The 15,920-nt window shown below is 39.3% G+C and overlaps 1 protein-coding gene across 1 annotated transcript in view; it reads right to left on the minus strand.

Moving 5' to 3' along the window:
• DNAH5 (dynein axonemal heavy chain 5) overlaps positions 1–15,920 on the minus strand; it is a 183,356-nt gene that overhangs the window by 136,080 nt on the left and 31,356 nt on the right. Inside the window, exons 12-16 of the mRNA XM_070411907.1 lie at positions 12,346–12,453; positions 7,934–8,019; positions 7,323–7,644; positions 6,140–6,346; positions 2,352–2,523 (exon numbers count right to left, since the gene is read on the minus strand). Coding sequence (XP_070268008.1) covers positions 2,352–2,523; positions 6,140–6,346; positions 7,323–7,644; positions 7,934–8,019; positions 12,346–12,453 — 895 coding nt within the window. The remainder of the gene's footprint in view (positions 1–2,351; positions 2,524–6,139; positions 6,347–7,322; positions 7,645–7,933; positions 8,020–12,345; positions 12,454–15,920) is intronic.

Raw genomic sequence — 15,920 nt, forward strand, 5'->3', positions numbered from 1 at the left:
GCAGTATGTGCCCTTGGCCAGAATCGAACCCCAGATCCTTCGGTCCACAGGCCGACGCTCTACCCACTGAGCCAAACCGGCGAGGGCTTGTGTTTTGTTCTTAATCAACATTGGATTAAACTGCAGTAGTAAAACCAGGATTAAAGTCACTCCATACCAGTTTCAGTCTTGGTTTTCTCACACTATTCTTTCTTTGGCCAGTTTTCTAGTTTTCTCAGCCTACCTAACTCTGACTCAGACTTGAACATTCGGCTCAAATGCATCTCCCTGAGGAGGCTACCTGTGAGCTACACATACTCGTTCGGCCCCCTCCTCTCATACCGACATTGACCCTGAGCAGCCTTCCGTTCCTACATGTACCACATGGTCTCCTCTTGTGTCTTATCTTCTGGAATGCATACTTTTCAACCTTGCATCTTCAACACTTAGCCCAGTGCCTATTCCACAGGAGGTATTCAACAGATCTATTGAAGTGAAATTCCTTCAGTGTTTCTTTTACTGTCAATACCATAAGGTATATTTTAAGTTGTAGTGAAGTAATATTGAACACTAAGTTCTATGGACAGAAAGGCCAATTGTGAAACAAATTAACAACTTTACTTCCAAAGTAGGAATGGTGGTTAATGGATTGCCATCTATGAAGTAAATACATTTTTTCAACATTTCTCATAGAGTCAATTCTCTTTTTTTTTTTCCCTGATACTACTTTCTTCTAGGAAACGAAGTTAAAATTAAATACAGAAAAATCCATGTTATATACTCATGGTGTATCAGAGATGTAAACATTTCCTTAAATAAATACCTGTACTTCCTAAAGAATAAAGCCCTAAAAGTTCCAATCATTTCTGAGCTAATTATTAAAGAGGCTACTCCAGATACCAAATAGTTCTGCTTGGTAAGCTTACTCATTACTAAAAGAAAGTCAACACTTTTATTTAAGCATGTGTGGGCTCAATAACATTCTTTACTACTTCCGATTCTTCAAAGCCTCCTCAGGGTCACCCATGGTAAGCTAGTGCCTTTGAAGAATCTGACTGACTCTTCAAAGAATCTTCAAGGACTTCTGTGCCCACCTCCCCTCCCAGGATGTCTACATCCTAATCCTCTGTAAATGTTACCAAGGGGACTTTGCAGATGTGATCCAGTTAAGGATCTTGAGATGTAGAGATTGTCCTGGATTATACAGGTGGGGCCAAGGTAGTCATAAGGTCCTTATAATTGGGAGGTAGGAGGGTCAGAGTCAGAAGACAGGGTGACTACTGAAGTGGAGAGACAGACAGAAAGAGATTGGAAGATACTAAGCTGCTGGCTTTGAGGATGGAGTGACCAGCAGCCAAAGGATGTAGGAGCCTCTGGACCCTGGAAATTCTCTCCCTGGGTAGGCAAGGAGAATAGCAACATTTAAGTCTTCTGGGGGAAAAACCCTTCCAAACTGTGTTCCACTGCCCACCACAGAATGTCTATAAGGTGTTAATATGTTCTCCTAGAAGGCAGCCACGGAATTCTGGGAAATGCCACCAAACAGCCTACTTTTGGTGACCACTGGGCAATGGCATATTAAAGGCTATGAGAAGTCCTACAGAAAAGAAGCCTGCCTGGCTTTGCTCAACTTCAATTTCCCAGGCTTCGCTGAGCCCAGATCCCTTCTTTGCAGCATTCCTGTACACATTCTGGGAAATTGTACTATTAGGAATATACCACTTTACATATATTTTAAGTGTATTACATCCATCATTAAGAAAAAAATGTTTGCATAAACTTTTCCCATATATCCTGCTCTTTAGCACTCCAGGCTATCCAAATCTCCCCACCCTTCAAAATGGAGTCTGAAAATACACTAACCCAGTGGCCTGCAAACTCATTAGTCAACAGAGCCAAATATCAATAGTACAATGACTGAAATTTCTTTTGAGAGCCAAATTTTTTAAACTTAAACTATATAGGTAGGTACATTGTTATTAACTTAATTAGGGTACTCCTAAGGCTTAGGAAGAGCCACACTTAAGGGGCCAAAGAGCCGCATGTGGCTCTCGAGCTGCAGTTTGCCGACCACGGCACTAACCTATTAGTATAAAAGGCTGAATGACTCTGAAGATCCTTTAAATTCTAATGTCCAACAAGTATATTTTACAATGTAGTTAATCTCTGGGGATAACATTAAACAGTGAATATATGTACTTTCCAGGAAATTAATGGATTCATATATTTTGGTAAAATTCCTTGGGAAACAGCTTAAAAATTACATTCCCCATTTCACGATTTATATCACAATATCTGTAAGAAATTATACAATAGATGTTAAGAACGCAGCCTTTCAAATTGAGAAATAATAGCCATTTAGACAGACTTACTGATCTTAGCAAAAGCGTGTTTCAAGTATGTCTCAATGTTCAGGGATGTCCAGGTCAGTGCGGCCAGGCCGGGTTGGAGAGCCTCGTCCACTTTAGCCAAGTGTGGGACCATCAGTGGCTCTATGATGGGAGGCATTTTTGACTTCACTCTCTGATATTCAGCCAGCATCATCTGCAATGAAATGGGGGTCAAATAATCAATATTTCGCTTTTAATATCTATTAATATCACTTCTTTTAATCCAAAAAGATGACTTTTACTTAGGTCTGCCTGTAGGACTCCAGCAGCAGCCTGCGGTAGAGTGCCCCAAAGTAAGACTAGAACAGAAGACAAGAAACCGCTCCGTAAATACACATTCCTAACCTGATAAAACACAATTGAGGAGGCGAGAAAAAGAATTTAAGAGTAATAGTTTCTCACGTCCTAGCCAGCCCAAAAGGGGAGAAAGGTTTTTGGGCCAGGTGACTTTGCTAAACCAGGTGAAGTCACATTACCAGTGCCTTAGCCTGTGTATCACTAAGCTCATGTAGTCAACTTTGTATGCTGGTACCCCATGCTTCCTGCTCCTCTGGGCACTTCCTATGGACCATACTCATCACCCAAAGTGTCAGGGTCACCAGAGGTCTGCTCAGCCCATTGCCGGAATTGTAAGCCAAGTCCTGATGCAAGATCCAAAGCTTACAAAGAGTCAGGAACCAGTGTTGATATTATCAAGAGCCATAGCTTTAAGTATCATCCATATACCAAAGACAACCAAATCTTTTTTTTTCATTAAATTCACTGGGGTGACATTGGTTAATAAAATTATATACAATCAAATTTATATCTCCAGCCCAGACCTCAATCCTGAAGTCTAGATTCATACATGGCAAGCACCTACTCAATACTTCCACTTGAAAATAGCAGACATTTTAAGCTTAACATGTCCAAAACTGAGTCTGTTCTTCTCCAAAACATTATCTGCCCAAAGCATTCTCCATCTCAACTGATGGCAACTCCATCCATCCAGTTCTCAGGCCAACACTCAGAGTCATCCTCGACTCCGCTCTTTATCTCACACCTACATGCAATCCACCAAGATATCCTGTTTTCTCCATATTCAAAAAGAGATCCTACATGTGACTTGCTTGCCACTGCTACCACCATCATTGACTATCACCTAAACTATTGTAATAGTCTACCATTGTCTCCCTGCTTCCACTCACACCCTCTAGAATCTATGCTCAATTTAGCAGCAAGAGTAACCCTTTCACAATGTTAAGTTGGATCCTGTCATACCTCTGTTTATATGGCCACATGGCTTCCCATCTTATTCAGGGCTACAGCTCTTATGGTGGTCTACAAAGATCTACCCAATCTGGACTCCACTACTTCTCTGATTTCATCTCTAATCACTCCTTTCCTCTCTTACCTGCTCCTGCCCTAATGTCTTCCTTAGCCTCAGGGCCTTTGTGTCTCCCTCAAATCATTATTCAAATACCATCTTTTCAATTAGGCCTACCCTGACCACCTATTTAAGATCCTAAACTATAACCAAAATCCCCTGCATACTCTTTCTTCTTTGCCCTGTTTTTTCCATAGCACCTATCACTTTCCGATAAGACTATATAATTTACATATTTATAATGTTCATTATTTATTTTCTGTCTAACTCAACTAGCATATAAGTTCCATAACAACAAGAGTTTTGTCTGCTTTGTTTAATGTGTCTGAAACAGTACCTGGCACACAGGAGATGATAAATCCTATATCTCTAATTAATTAATTAGTTCTCATTGGAAGGAGCATTTGTGATCAGAAACTCATGGATTCTGGTCCTCACTGAAGTTTACCTGTTGTTAATGTTTAACTGTACCAGTAACTTGTAAATTTGTTACCATTTTTAAATAAAAGGTACTTTCTATGATAATGTTAATATCAACAATAATTAATTATAATAAAGTAACTTTAATGCACTGGTTAAATACAATTGTTTTTAAGCTCATATTTTTAATGTGCATATTGGTGGTTTTTTGTCATTAGATCAATGTTTCCCAAAGTGTTTTCCCTGAAATCTGAGCCCCAGAGATTCCATAAGAAAAACTATCTATGGATGGACAAGTTTGGAAAACACTATATATAATATCTTCCCTCTTGGACAGTCAACTAATATTACCAATTCTGAGAAAACTGCAAGAAGGAAGTAAGAAGCCTAGTAGAATTTATGAATGTTGTTAAAGCCAACATTTTCCAAATGGGCCAAATAATCTTTTTTTAATATAACACTTTTTCACAATTTCTATATAGCCTTTCAATTTCCATAAAAGTCACTTTCAAAAAGCCTAAATTCAAAGGTTCTATTATAGCAACTACTTATACATTTCCTGAAGCTTTTCTCCACTGCCTTCCTTTTTTTCATTGTCCATCACTTATTCTATTTGGGAAGCAGTTCTTACAATCACCTTTCTGTGTCCTACCTTAATCCTTTAATCCCATGAAGTATTACTCATCCATTTTATAAATGAGAAACTAAGGTTTAGGAGGGTAAAGGAATTTGCCCAAAGATAACTGTTTGAATCCAGATCAAATTGGCTTCAGAATCTATACTTGTAGCTACTGGCTCATCTCTTTCTACTTTGAACTGCCTTCCAAGAAATAGATGAAGAATACAAGCTCTCAGCTACTTTGCATATCTGTAGAGGCCTGAAAGCTGAATTAAACATTTAGCACAATAACTCTGTGACACCTGAGATGGTTCCCCTAATCTGCCACTAATCTGCTCTTACCAGCTACTCATGTAGGTAGGAACCTTTAACTCTTTCCACCTTCAAGATACGATAAATGTTAACCAGATGACAATGTACTTGCTCAGATTGTCATTTACAACTGAGGGGGTTTAAAACATTCTTTGACCCTCCTCTCCTCATGGGTGGAGTCTATGCCCCTCTCCTTGGATCTGGGTGGGTTTATGGAGCCCAACAGAGCATAACAGAATTGATGCCATGAGACATTGAGGCTGCCCTAAAGACCATAAGGCTTCCTCCTTATTTACTTAACACCCGCTCTTGGAACCCTGAGTTGCCATTTAAGAAATTCTACTATCCTGAGGCCTCCATACTGGAAGTCCACATGTAATTGGTCCAGTCCTCAGTGCCAGCTGAGCGAAGCTTCCAGCCATCCCCACCAAAGAACCAGACAAAAGAATAGGGCCATCTTAGACTTTCAAGACTGAACATCTGCCAGCTGAACTAAATAACCTTAGTGCCACACGGAACAGGAAAATCACCTTGCCAAGCCTTGCTTAAATGCTTTACCCACAAAATCATGAGATATAATGAAATGGTTGTTTTAAGCCACTACATTGAGAGGTCCTTTGCTATATGCAACAGATAACTGAAACAATTCTGTAGACAAAATTATCATCAGTGATATTATATTCGTCACCCAGCAATAAGAATGATGTTTATTGTAAAAGACATCATCATCATCATCATGCCTTTTTTCCTGCTCAAATTTCTCCAATGGCGTTCTGGTACATTCGAACTTATAACCTTGGTCTGCAAGATCTGTAATGACCTGGCCTTGCCACCTCCACAGCCTCATTCCATGGCACTCTCCCCATCAGTCATTCCACTCCAGTCATCCTGGGCACTTTCTATTCCTCAAGAGTCACACATCACCGTTTTTTCTAAAATGCAAGCTGGAGCTAGCCAGAAAGTGTGTGTGTGTGTGTGTGTGTGTGTGTGTGTGTGTGTGTGTGGCGGGGGCGGGGGGGGGGGGGGCTGAGGGGTGGGAGGGGCGCACTATACCTTCATGTTACTGAAGTTCTTTTTGTATATATCCCGCTTCTGGAAAAGGGCAGCTGCCAGGGTTGAAACCTCCAGACCCATCTGTGACATGCACTCTGTTTCTCTAAATAAGGTCAGTATCTGAGGGTCGAAGTTTACAAACAATTCTCCCGTGCCTGGAGCCTTCACCAATAAAGAAGCCTCGAGTCCTATGTGAATTCCTTCAATCTGTGAGAAGAAATCAACATTATTACCATTAGAAAGCTCAATGCATACATAGCATATACAGCACAGCCATTCCTGGGAGAGAATCGTTAAGTGTTCTTCCATGGAGCTGAGCTCCTCAAAAAGACAATGGGGTCACTCAGTCTTCTCCTAAGTTCACTTCAGAAAAAGACCTTCAGGTCCTTGGTCATAATGTTGCACAATCGATTCAAAAAAATGCATGGGCCATGATTCTCTCACATCGACATATAAGTGGATACCGCAATTAATGGTGACTTCTCAAACCATTTAGCTCCTTGATACCTTCATTTCTACTCAGTTATTTTTTTCCTAATACAAGTATCATAAAAGCCTACTAAACTCAATTTTCAGTTATTTGGAAAAGCAATGAAGACCACTACGGAGGCATCTCTATATTGACTCAGATACCAAAAGGTGAACCAGGAAAATGAGAAACCATTTTTGAGGCCTAAAAAGGCTGAATTTTATCCTCCAAAATACAAAAACAGAAGCAAAAAACAAACAAACAAACAAAAACACCTTTTTGCCAATCTACAAGGATTAGTAGGGTTTGAAATGTAATTTGATTAACCTAGTATAGCCAAAGAAAACTTAAGACTTTGATTAACACTCATAGTAGTGTTCACTGACACATTAAGAAACTGAATGGAGAAAAAGAAGAAAGAAATCCTAATCAACCAAGTAAAAGAACCAATAAACAGGACCTTCTCCCTTAGGAGTTTGTAACTAAATAAAAATGAGTTTGTTACCTATGATTTTTTTTGAAAATGAATCATTATTTTTCTTCATGGACATATTACACTCTTTGACTGATTACCTACCTATATTCAACCAAACCTGTCATCAAATACCTGCAAACTCGACTTTCTACAAAAATAAAACTGTTCAGTGCTAGCAGAGGGTTTCCCATTGATTGGCAATGGAGACATCTTTGAAGAACATAAATGTACAGACTTACTTGTTGAAGCCACGCCCTGTGGTAGAGAACCTCAAACTCCAGGAGTACCTTGGCCACCCTGTTGTAGTTACGGATCACGGGTCTGGCTTCCGCCGTCCGAAGCACGCTTGGGTGCTGCTGGAAAAGCTGCATCGGTTGCTGAATCCTGTGGAAGAGCTGACGGGCCCACAGAATCTTCCCGGCAATCGGAGGCTGGTCTCGGGCCAACGGAGGATCACACTTCTGCTTTGTATACAGCTTTGCAATCATATCAATGTCAGCCCCATAGTTTTTGAGGATACACCGGTATTTGTCATCAATACCAAGATTGGGTATATTCAATCTGATTTTTTTAAAGTGAAACACTTGAATTAATGAGACAATATCTAGCAATCTCTTTTATTAAGACATTTTAAAACATATGCTAATGAAAGAAAATAAAATATTTGGCTACTTTTTAAAAAATAGTATCAATCCATCATATTGCAATAAAGTGGTTTCTAAAATGCAGTGCCAATCTTTAAAATATAGGAAAAACTAGATACATTTCTTAATTACTTGAACATTAAGTAATATGATAGGCAGTCACAAGATAGAAAATTGAACTTAGAAAATTGTTCTCAATTTTTTACCTTTCAAATTTCTTTAACATACTTAGAGCTTGATTTGTGTTTCTAATCTTTTCAAATGTAACATCCATGAAGTTCTGCAACTCTTTCTAAAACAGAATAAAGTCTGATTATGAACAATGAATTAGCATTGGGGAAAGTCCTATTTAGCATCAAGATAAAAAGAGCTTCCCATTCTCTACAAGCACATGTAATAGAGGACAAAATAGAACAGAAAACTTCATACTCACCTGAGCCTGGAAGAAAGGTAAAATGCCCAGAAGCCAGAACACACAGGGGCTACAGAGCCAGAGCAGTCTTAGGAGTTGGCCTGTGGCAGGGTCCAGAGGTACTGGGTCTGATACAGGGCCTGGGTTGGGCACTGGGGCTTTATCAATGTGGGTAGAGAAGTTGTGGGGTCCTAACACTCTCAACAGACCCCTGCAGAAAGCCAAGGCACTTGAAGTGCTGTCCAGCCCGTGCAAGGGGGGTTAAATGACTGTCTACAAGTTGGGGAAAGCAGCAGGGGATCTTGCCATCTGGCCAAGGCTGTGAATAGATAAAACAAGCCCTTTACTTTCTCTATAAAAGAGCCCGATGATGAGTATTTTCTACTTCACAGGACATGGGTCCCTTTCATAACTGCCCACCTACCACTGCAGTGCAGAGGCAGCCATAGACGACCCGGGAACAATCAGGCAGGGCCGGATTTGGCCCAAGGGCATAGTTTACAGAGCCCTGTCCTAGAGCGATTGAAATTCCATGCCAGTGCTCACCTAGAGATGAGAGAGGTCTAACCCAAGAAATTAACGTAAGAGCTAGTCTGGGATGGCAAAACCACGGGGGCCCAGCAGAAGGAACACAAGGCCACTCCACAGAAACACTGCCACAGCCCAGGCCATGAGACCCCTCCAGGAAAAAAATAAATATCTCCCAAGAGGATAAGTTCAAAAAGAATGACCTAAATATCTATTTCTTAAAGCCCTTAAATCTATTTTCCAAAAATGAGTTTCATTATGGGTTGTTCTGAGAACCTCACACATCTTATAGGACTGTATAATTTTGTCCAAAAAAATAAAAATAACTGCACCTAAAAACGAAGCACATGATTTAGTCTTTGTTCAGTCTCAGATTTAGCAGAGTTGTCATGAAAAATCTAAATTGAGTTAAATAAAAGACAGAAAAATTCTTTCATTATTTTTCTATTTCATGCTTTAAGTGAAAGATCCAATCAATTCTTTTTTCTCAATTTACCAGAAAGAAGTTTTAAGCCTCTACAATTCTAAAGAGATCAATAATTTATGTAGTGATCAAATTGGGAAGCCAGTTGCATGTGCAGTGAAAATTAGTACCGAGATGAGCTTGACTCTACATAAGTAATTTGCAAGATGACCAGTTGGAAATATCCAGGACCCCACTGGAAAATCTTAACCCTTGAAGAAATGTTGCTATCTGGGAGCAAGCCACAGTGCTCCCTGCACCATTGAACAAAACTTCAAAGCTGAAGAATGGCTATCCCTACTTACACTGTGCCTCCAATACTTCTCACTCTTCTACTGAAATTTTCAAAAACAGTGCAGTTGGCCTACCCAAGGAAATACTCAAATATTTTCACTACATAAAAATCTCTGAGTGTAAATTACGCAGAACTGGAGCACTTGCAATGCCTCCACTCCCTCCAACTTCAGACACCAGCAAATCTTCACTGAGCCCTGTCAATGGAACCTGATTTTCCTTGTTTTTCCACCCTATAACTTCACAAAGACCTACGCTGAGTTCTCTATGAATATCTAAGACCTTGAAGTAGTCTCCTTTTTCTCTCTGAGCATTAGATCTGTTCTGACAGTCTTTTGGAGTCCAGGCAAGGAATTCTCACACTAGTCCTCTTACATGGCCTCCCAGCTTTCTGTTTTCTGTTTACTCAGTTTTCTGTTTACTCTGTTAGTGCCAGCATGAACTCTCAATCTGGACAGGATTCCAGGCTCCGGTTGCTTTGACAGAGGAGTCCTGCACACAACCCTGATCTGAATCACTCACGTACCCACCCCACGCCCCAGGGTTTCATCCTGGAAATGCCACAGTTACCGAGCCTCTCCATTCCTGTCTCCAAAACTAATCCCCTCCCCCTTACACTCCATCCAGAGTCATGGGAGGGTTGGGATTTTCACCCTGACTTTATAGAGAAAAGGGCTGAATTCATGAATTAATTAAAGGAGAAAGTGTAGACAGTTAAGAGAAAGAGGATGGAGAAAGGGTCAAAGAAGTTAAACGGAAAGTAGTTGTCCAACCAAAGGGAGAAATGGACCATTATTGAGATGGACTATAAGACATTAATAGATTGAGTTTTTAAAAAGAAAAGATTAAAGAGAATGGGAACTGTCTATAACTAATGCTTAAAACCAGGCTGTAGGACAATTATAAAGTTATATTCTCGGTATTATAAAAAGCAGACACAGGCTTGAAAAGGTCTCCCCATCCCACTCATTTCCCTCCATTTACTTGGAAAAAATAAACACTGTCCTGGCACCAAGCATCACCTCCTATCTGAGCCTTCACTCCTTCCAGACAAGCAGAGTGTGGGGTTGTTTTTCCTAGGCTCACATCCTGCCTTGTGGGTTATAGCAATTCTCAGATTCTATATTATGTTTTGTAGGCCTGTCCTCCCTCTAAGTTTCTTTAGGAATTCTCTGGACTTTGATCTTTGCATCCCCAAGGCCTGCTACAATATCAGAATATTATACTTCTAATATATATATATATATATATTTGTGTTTCTATCATAACACATATCTGCCTTCTGTCTGCTGTGAGCTGTGAGAGCAAATCTACTTGACTTATTTCTATATTCATAACCCACAGCATAGAAGCCTAATACATAATTGATGTACAGTAAATGCTTGTTTAATTACAATCAATCTAGTTCTTATTAAATCATTACTCAGACTTTAATTCCACAAATATTCTTTGCTCTCCAATTATAGGTGCCACCCACCAGGCCCTGGAGACACAAATAAGAATGAACATGATTCCTGCCCTCAAGGTGTTCACCATAGACCTATATTCCACATATAAGCTAAGGAAGTATCAGATATCAGAAAGTGCTGGGAAACAGGTGAAGACTGACACATGCACATTGACCATAGAGCACAGAATCAGGATCTGCCACTGTCCATCAATTTCCAACAAGAAGAGATCAAGATCTGTTGTCCTTATGTCTGAATCATCCCCTAAAATTGGTCACTGCAGAAATTATTATAGGCATTACATCTTCCTAGCAACTGAAATGTGTCTTATAACATAATGGTTAAAAACTTAAATCCTGGAGCAGACTGCCTGGGCTTAATCTCCACACCACCACCTATTGCTGTGACTTCGGGCAAGTCAGATAACCTCAAAGAGCCTCATTTTCTCCTCTGCAAAATGAGGACACTAAGAGTACTCACCTTATAGGATAATTAAAACCTATAAAGTGCTTAGAACAGTACCTGACATATAGAATTAGCCAGTTTTATTATGATTCTACCACTGAACCCACGCCTCCAAAATGCCTGAGTTGTTTTTTCCATAAAGTGTACCAACTTTTTTCTTTTCTAGAAAAGAAGTAACAGATGGCCATTTTCCTTTTATAATAAGAATAAGGCAAATTTTTGCCTCACTGGGATGAAGAAAAAGTCTGGAGATTAATTATGATAGACATCTATTGGGTTGTCTCCCCACCTTACCCTCCTCGATTCTTCTCCTCTGATAGAAAATATTCCCAAAGACCACAAGGGGGTGCTGTCTCTCCTGCTTTACCACATGGATCAGGGCTAGAACTGGCCAACTCAACATTCTCCTTTGGAATTTGGAGCTGGGGCTGGACCTGTGATATGTTCTCAGAAGCTGATGGCAGCCATACACTGTTCATACAGACTGACAGTCAAGATGGCTGGCATGTAGTGCAGGCGGGGGGGGGGGGGGGGGGGGGGGGATGGCTGAGAGAAGGGAGAGAGAAAGGGGGCCAGATGCTGAGTCCTATTTCTAAGGCCAGCAGCCGCCTTGCCTTTGGGATCTGCCAAACATCACTGACCATTTGCTTAAATGACCTCTGGTCATAATCATGGCTATAAAATAAACAAATGGAGATAAAATTCTGTATTCTAACAACCCTACCTTTCAACAGAAGATGAAAGTTAATAGCCTAAGAAGTAAGATGAAACATACGTAGACATCTATGATTACAGATCATTATCCAAAGTTATACTTATGACCCTGTAATCTATGAAAAAGAGCCTTCAATTATTAATCTGAAATCACAAAACACAGGCTGAGGTTGCTGCCGGTCACCTCCGTGATGAAGACGCCTTGCCCTGCTGATGGTCATGATTAACAGCATTATACAGAACAGAGAAAGAAAACAAACACGCCTGTAACAGGTATTTTATTACACAACCTACATGAAGGTCATCAGTCTGCTTGCAAAACTGTTCATAATCCTGGTCAAAATCCACTTTCCGCTGGTCTAAGAAATTATATTCCTTCTTCTTTATGGTGGCAACAATACCCTGCAATGATATAAAAGAAATAAGCCATTTCAATATTCTAGCCTTACGTAATTAAATATACCCTTTAAATGCAGAACCTGAACAATCAGTACCAAAACGGCAACTTAAAAGCTTATTTCTTTAGTTACATTGTTTAATGCTTATTATAGCAGTAAAATGTAGCCTACTGCATTCAAAGAAATCATCTGGAAAGCATTTTCATGAGGTTTTATGTCCTTTTGAAGAAAAATATAAAATAAAGACTACATCTGAAAAGTAGGAGAGGTGTTTTCTGTAAAAATGTCTTATTAATCACATCTGAAATAATAAAAAACAAGCCCAGAGAAGTTACTAAAATATTTTTCATTGAAGTTTGACTTCCCAGAAAATGAATAAGACTTTAACAGAACACAAACTTAGAAAGAAAACAGTCATAATGTCCACAGATGATATACTATCTTTGAAACCTCAAATGGCTTAAATAAAACGTCAAACCACAATCTACCATTTAAAGACTCTCTAGAATTAATTGGCTTTCTCTGCCCTGCAAAGCTGCAGTCTATGACTACAAGAGGACAAATTAGGCAATTCATCTCCTTGAAACACTATTATCCAAAGTTTTGTTTGCTCTGAATAATGAGCTATAAAGCTCTGTGATCATTCTTAACCAGGTCCTAAGCCATTCGCAAACTCGGGAGCCCACGCTGTTGACACAAGCATATAATTTTTATGAAGAATGTTGGGCCTCCTTCTGCAGTCTCCTCTTCAAAGTCATTTCCATTTATATATCAATTCAAATATCTTAATAGACAAAAGTGTATAAACTGCATAACTCTGTGAATCAAGTTTGCTAGTTAAAACAACCTACTCTTTCATGCTGTATAGCTACAAAATTAGCTCTATTTACTAGTAGAAATTGTATATATTATAATGTTACCCATCGTAGTCTTTATATGAAGAGTGTAAAAAAGCATGGAAAAGCTACATCTCTACATTTAAATGTGGTAATTAAAATGACTTGGAGCTCTTAGAAAATTCTGCTCAATGATTGGATTTAATGGGCACTTAACAATATTAAGTAAATAAACCAACTAATTGTGACCTTTAAGCCAACTAATCATACTCAATCTACTTAGAGTCCAAATTGAAAAATAAACGGATATATCATTCCCTCTTTATCTTGCAAAACTTTCAAAGTGCAGATTTTCAGTCCTTTATTTGACAGATTTTAAGTAATATTTTTATTTTTTTTTTTTTAAATATATTTTATTGATTTTTTACAGAGAGGAAGGGAGAGAGATAGAGAGTTAGAAACATCGATGAGAGAGAAGCATCGATCAGCTGCCTCCTGCACACCCCCTACTGGGGATGTGCCTGCAACCAAGGTACATGCCCTTGACCGGAATCGAACCTGGGACCCTTCAGTCCCCAGCCCGACGCTCTATCCAGTGAGCCAAACCGGCTAGGGCATATTTTTATTATTTTTTAAATTGAATTTATTGGGGTGACAGTGGTTAATAAGATGGTATAGGTTTCAATTGTACATTTCTATGATATATGGTCAGTATACTGCATCGTGTGCTCACCACCCAAAGTCATATCATATCATCTTCCATTATCATATACTCTTTGGCCACCTTTACTACCCCCTCAACCCCCTTCACTCTGATAGCACTGTTATCTGTGTCTATGAGTTTGGTTTGTTTTCTTATTTGTTCATTTGCTACTTTCCATTTTATATGCCACATATGAGTGAAATCATATGTTTACTGCACACCTACTATATACCAGTTAACGCTGCAGACACAGGAATGAACAAGACAAACAAATGCCCCACCGTAGGGGAACGTACAACCTGGGTGGGAGAGAGATGGTCAGAATCCATGGAAGTCACAAACAAATGAGCAGGGTCATTTTACACGGTGATAAATGAGGAATGTGACAGAGTGTCTGAGGTAAAACAGAAGTCAAGGTAAACAATTTAGACAGGGTTGTGAAATCAAGATCTGGAGGCTAAGGAGGAAATAACTGTATGAAAATCCAAATGCAGAATTTTCCAGAAAAAAAAGCACTGCAAGCCTAAAGGGGGACTGAACTGTGTCTGGAGATCATAAAATGAGGAGAAGAGGAGCAGGTGGGGGGTAAGGGGCGAGGTGTTGGGGGCGGGGGGAGGAAGGGTCTTGATAGCCAGGCAAGGAGCCTGAGATACATTCCCGTGGATGCCATTTTAAGCTTCTAATACTTGTACTAAAACACAAAAATCTCACTTTACGCTTTCCTGCACCATCTACATTTTATCTCACTACCCTCTGGCTCATCCATTTTAATTAGTATTTCGCTTAGATTTCCAAAGCAATTTCTTTTCCCAGTATTTTTATCAGGTTAGAACCATCTTTATCCACTCTTAGAAATATAGTTCAACTTCTCATTCAAAGATAAACCTTAAAATATGTTCCACAGTTATTTTTTCATTAAGAATAGAGTCCAAATTGAAAAATAAATGAATATATTCCCTGTTTATCTTGAAAAACTGTCACTTTCAAAGTATAGATTTTCTATCTTGCAAATTTCACAGGATTCACCTAAACTATTTCCTGCTACATAAGAAAGATATTTTCTTTTTCTCTCCCATAATCTGGTATTCTCAGGAAATAAAAGACTACTTATGTTGGCTTAAACTGTTTAAGCACAAAAAAACTGGCAATAAATTATATGATCCTTTTGGCCTGGGTGGGTGGCTCGGTTGGTTGGAGCATTGCACCATCCACCAAAATGGTTGCGAGTTCAATCCCCAGTCAGGGCACAAACGGAAGGCAACTGATGGGTGTTTCTCTCTCATACTGATATTTCTCTCTTTCTCTTTTCCTCTCTCTCATCCTTCCTCTCTCTCTCTCTAAAATAAAATAAAACAGCCTCAGATGAAGACTTTAAAAAATTTTTTTTAATTATATGAGACTTTCTTTTCTTTTTTATGTGTGTGTGTTTTTGTTGTTAATCCTCACCCAAGGTATTTTTTCCCATTGATATTTAGAGAGAGTGGAAGGGAGGGGGAGAGACAGAGAGAAACACCGATGTGAGAAAGCTCATCGATTGGTTGCCTGCCACACACACCCCGATCAGTATCAGGGATTGAGTTTGCAACCGAGGTGCCCTGGAATGAAATACTCAACCCTTCAGTCCGTGGGCCACACTCTAATCACTGAGACAAACCATCTAGAACTATATGAGCCTTTTCAAATTCAAATACAAACATTTTAAATTTCAATATCACTGTTCTCAAACAAAAAAAAAGATTGTCTACATCCATGATCACTGTGCCCACTTTAAAAACTAACATAAGTCACGTACATAGCCTTACAATATAAAGCAGTTAAAAGTAAAATTAACTAGGAATGGTAAAGCTACAATAAAATGTGATCCTTTTAATTTTTAACAGGTGTCCAAATAAATTGCTTGCAAGCAGAGATAATCACATGACACCCAGAACT

This window comes from Myotis yumanensis, unplaced genomic scaffold (assembly GCF_028538775.1).
Source record: "Myotis yumanensis isolate MYYU_CA2020_CCGP unplaced genomic scaffold, mMyoYum1.0.hap1 SCAF_4, whole genome shotgun sequence".
NCBI lineage: Eukaryota > Metazoa > Chordata > Mammalia > Chiroptera > Vespertilionidae > Myotis > Myotis yumanensis.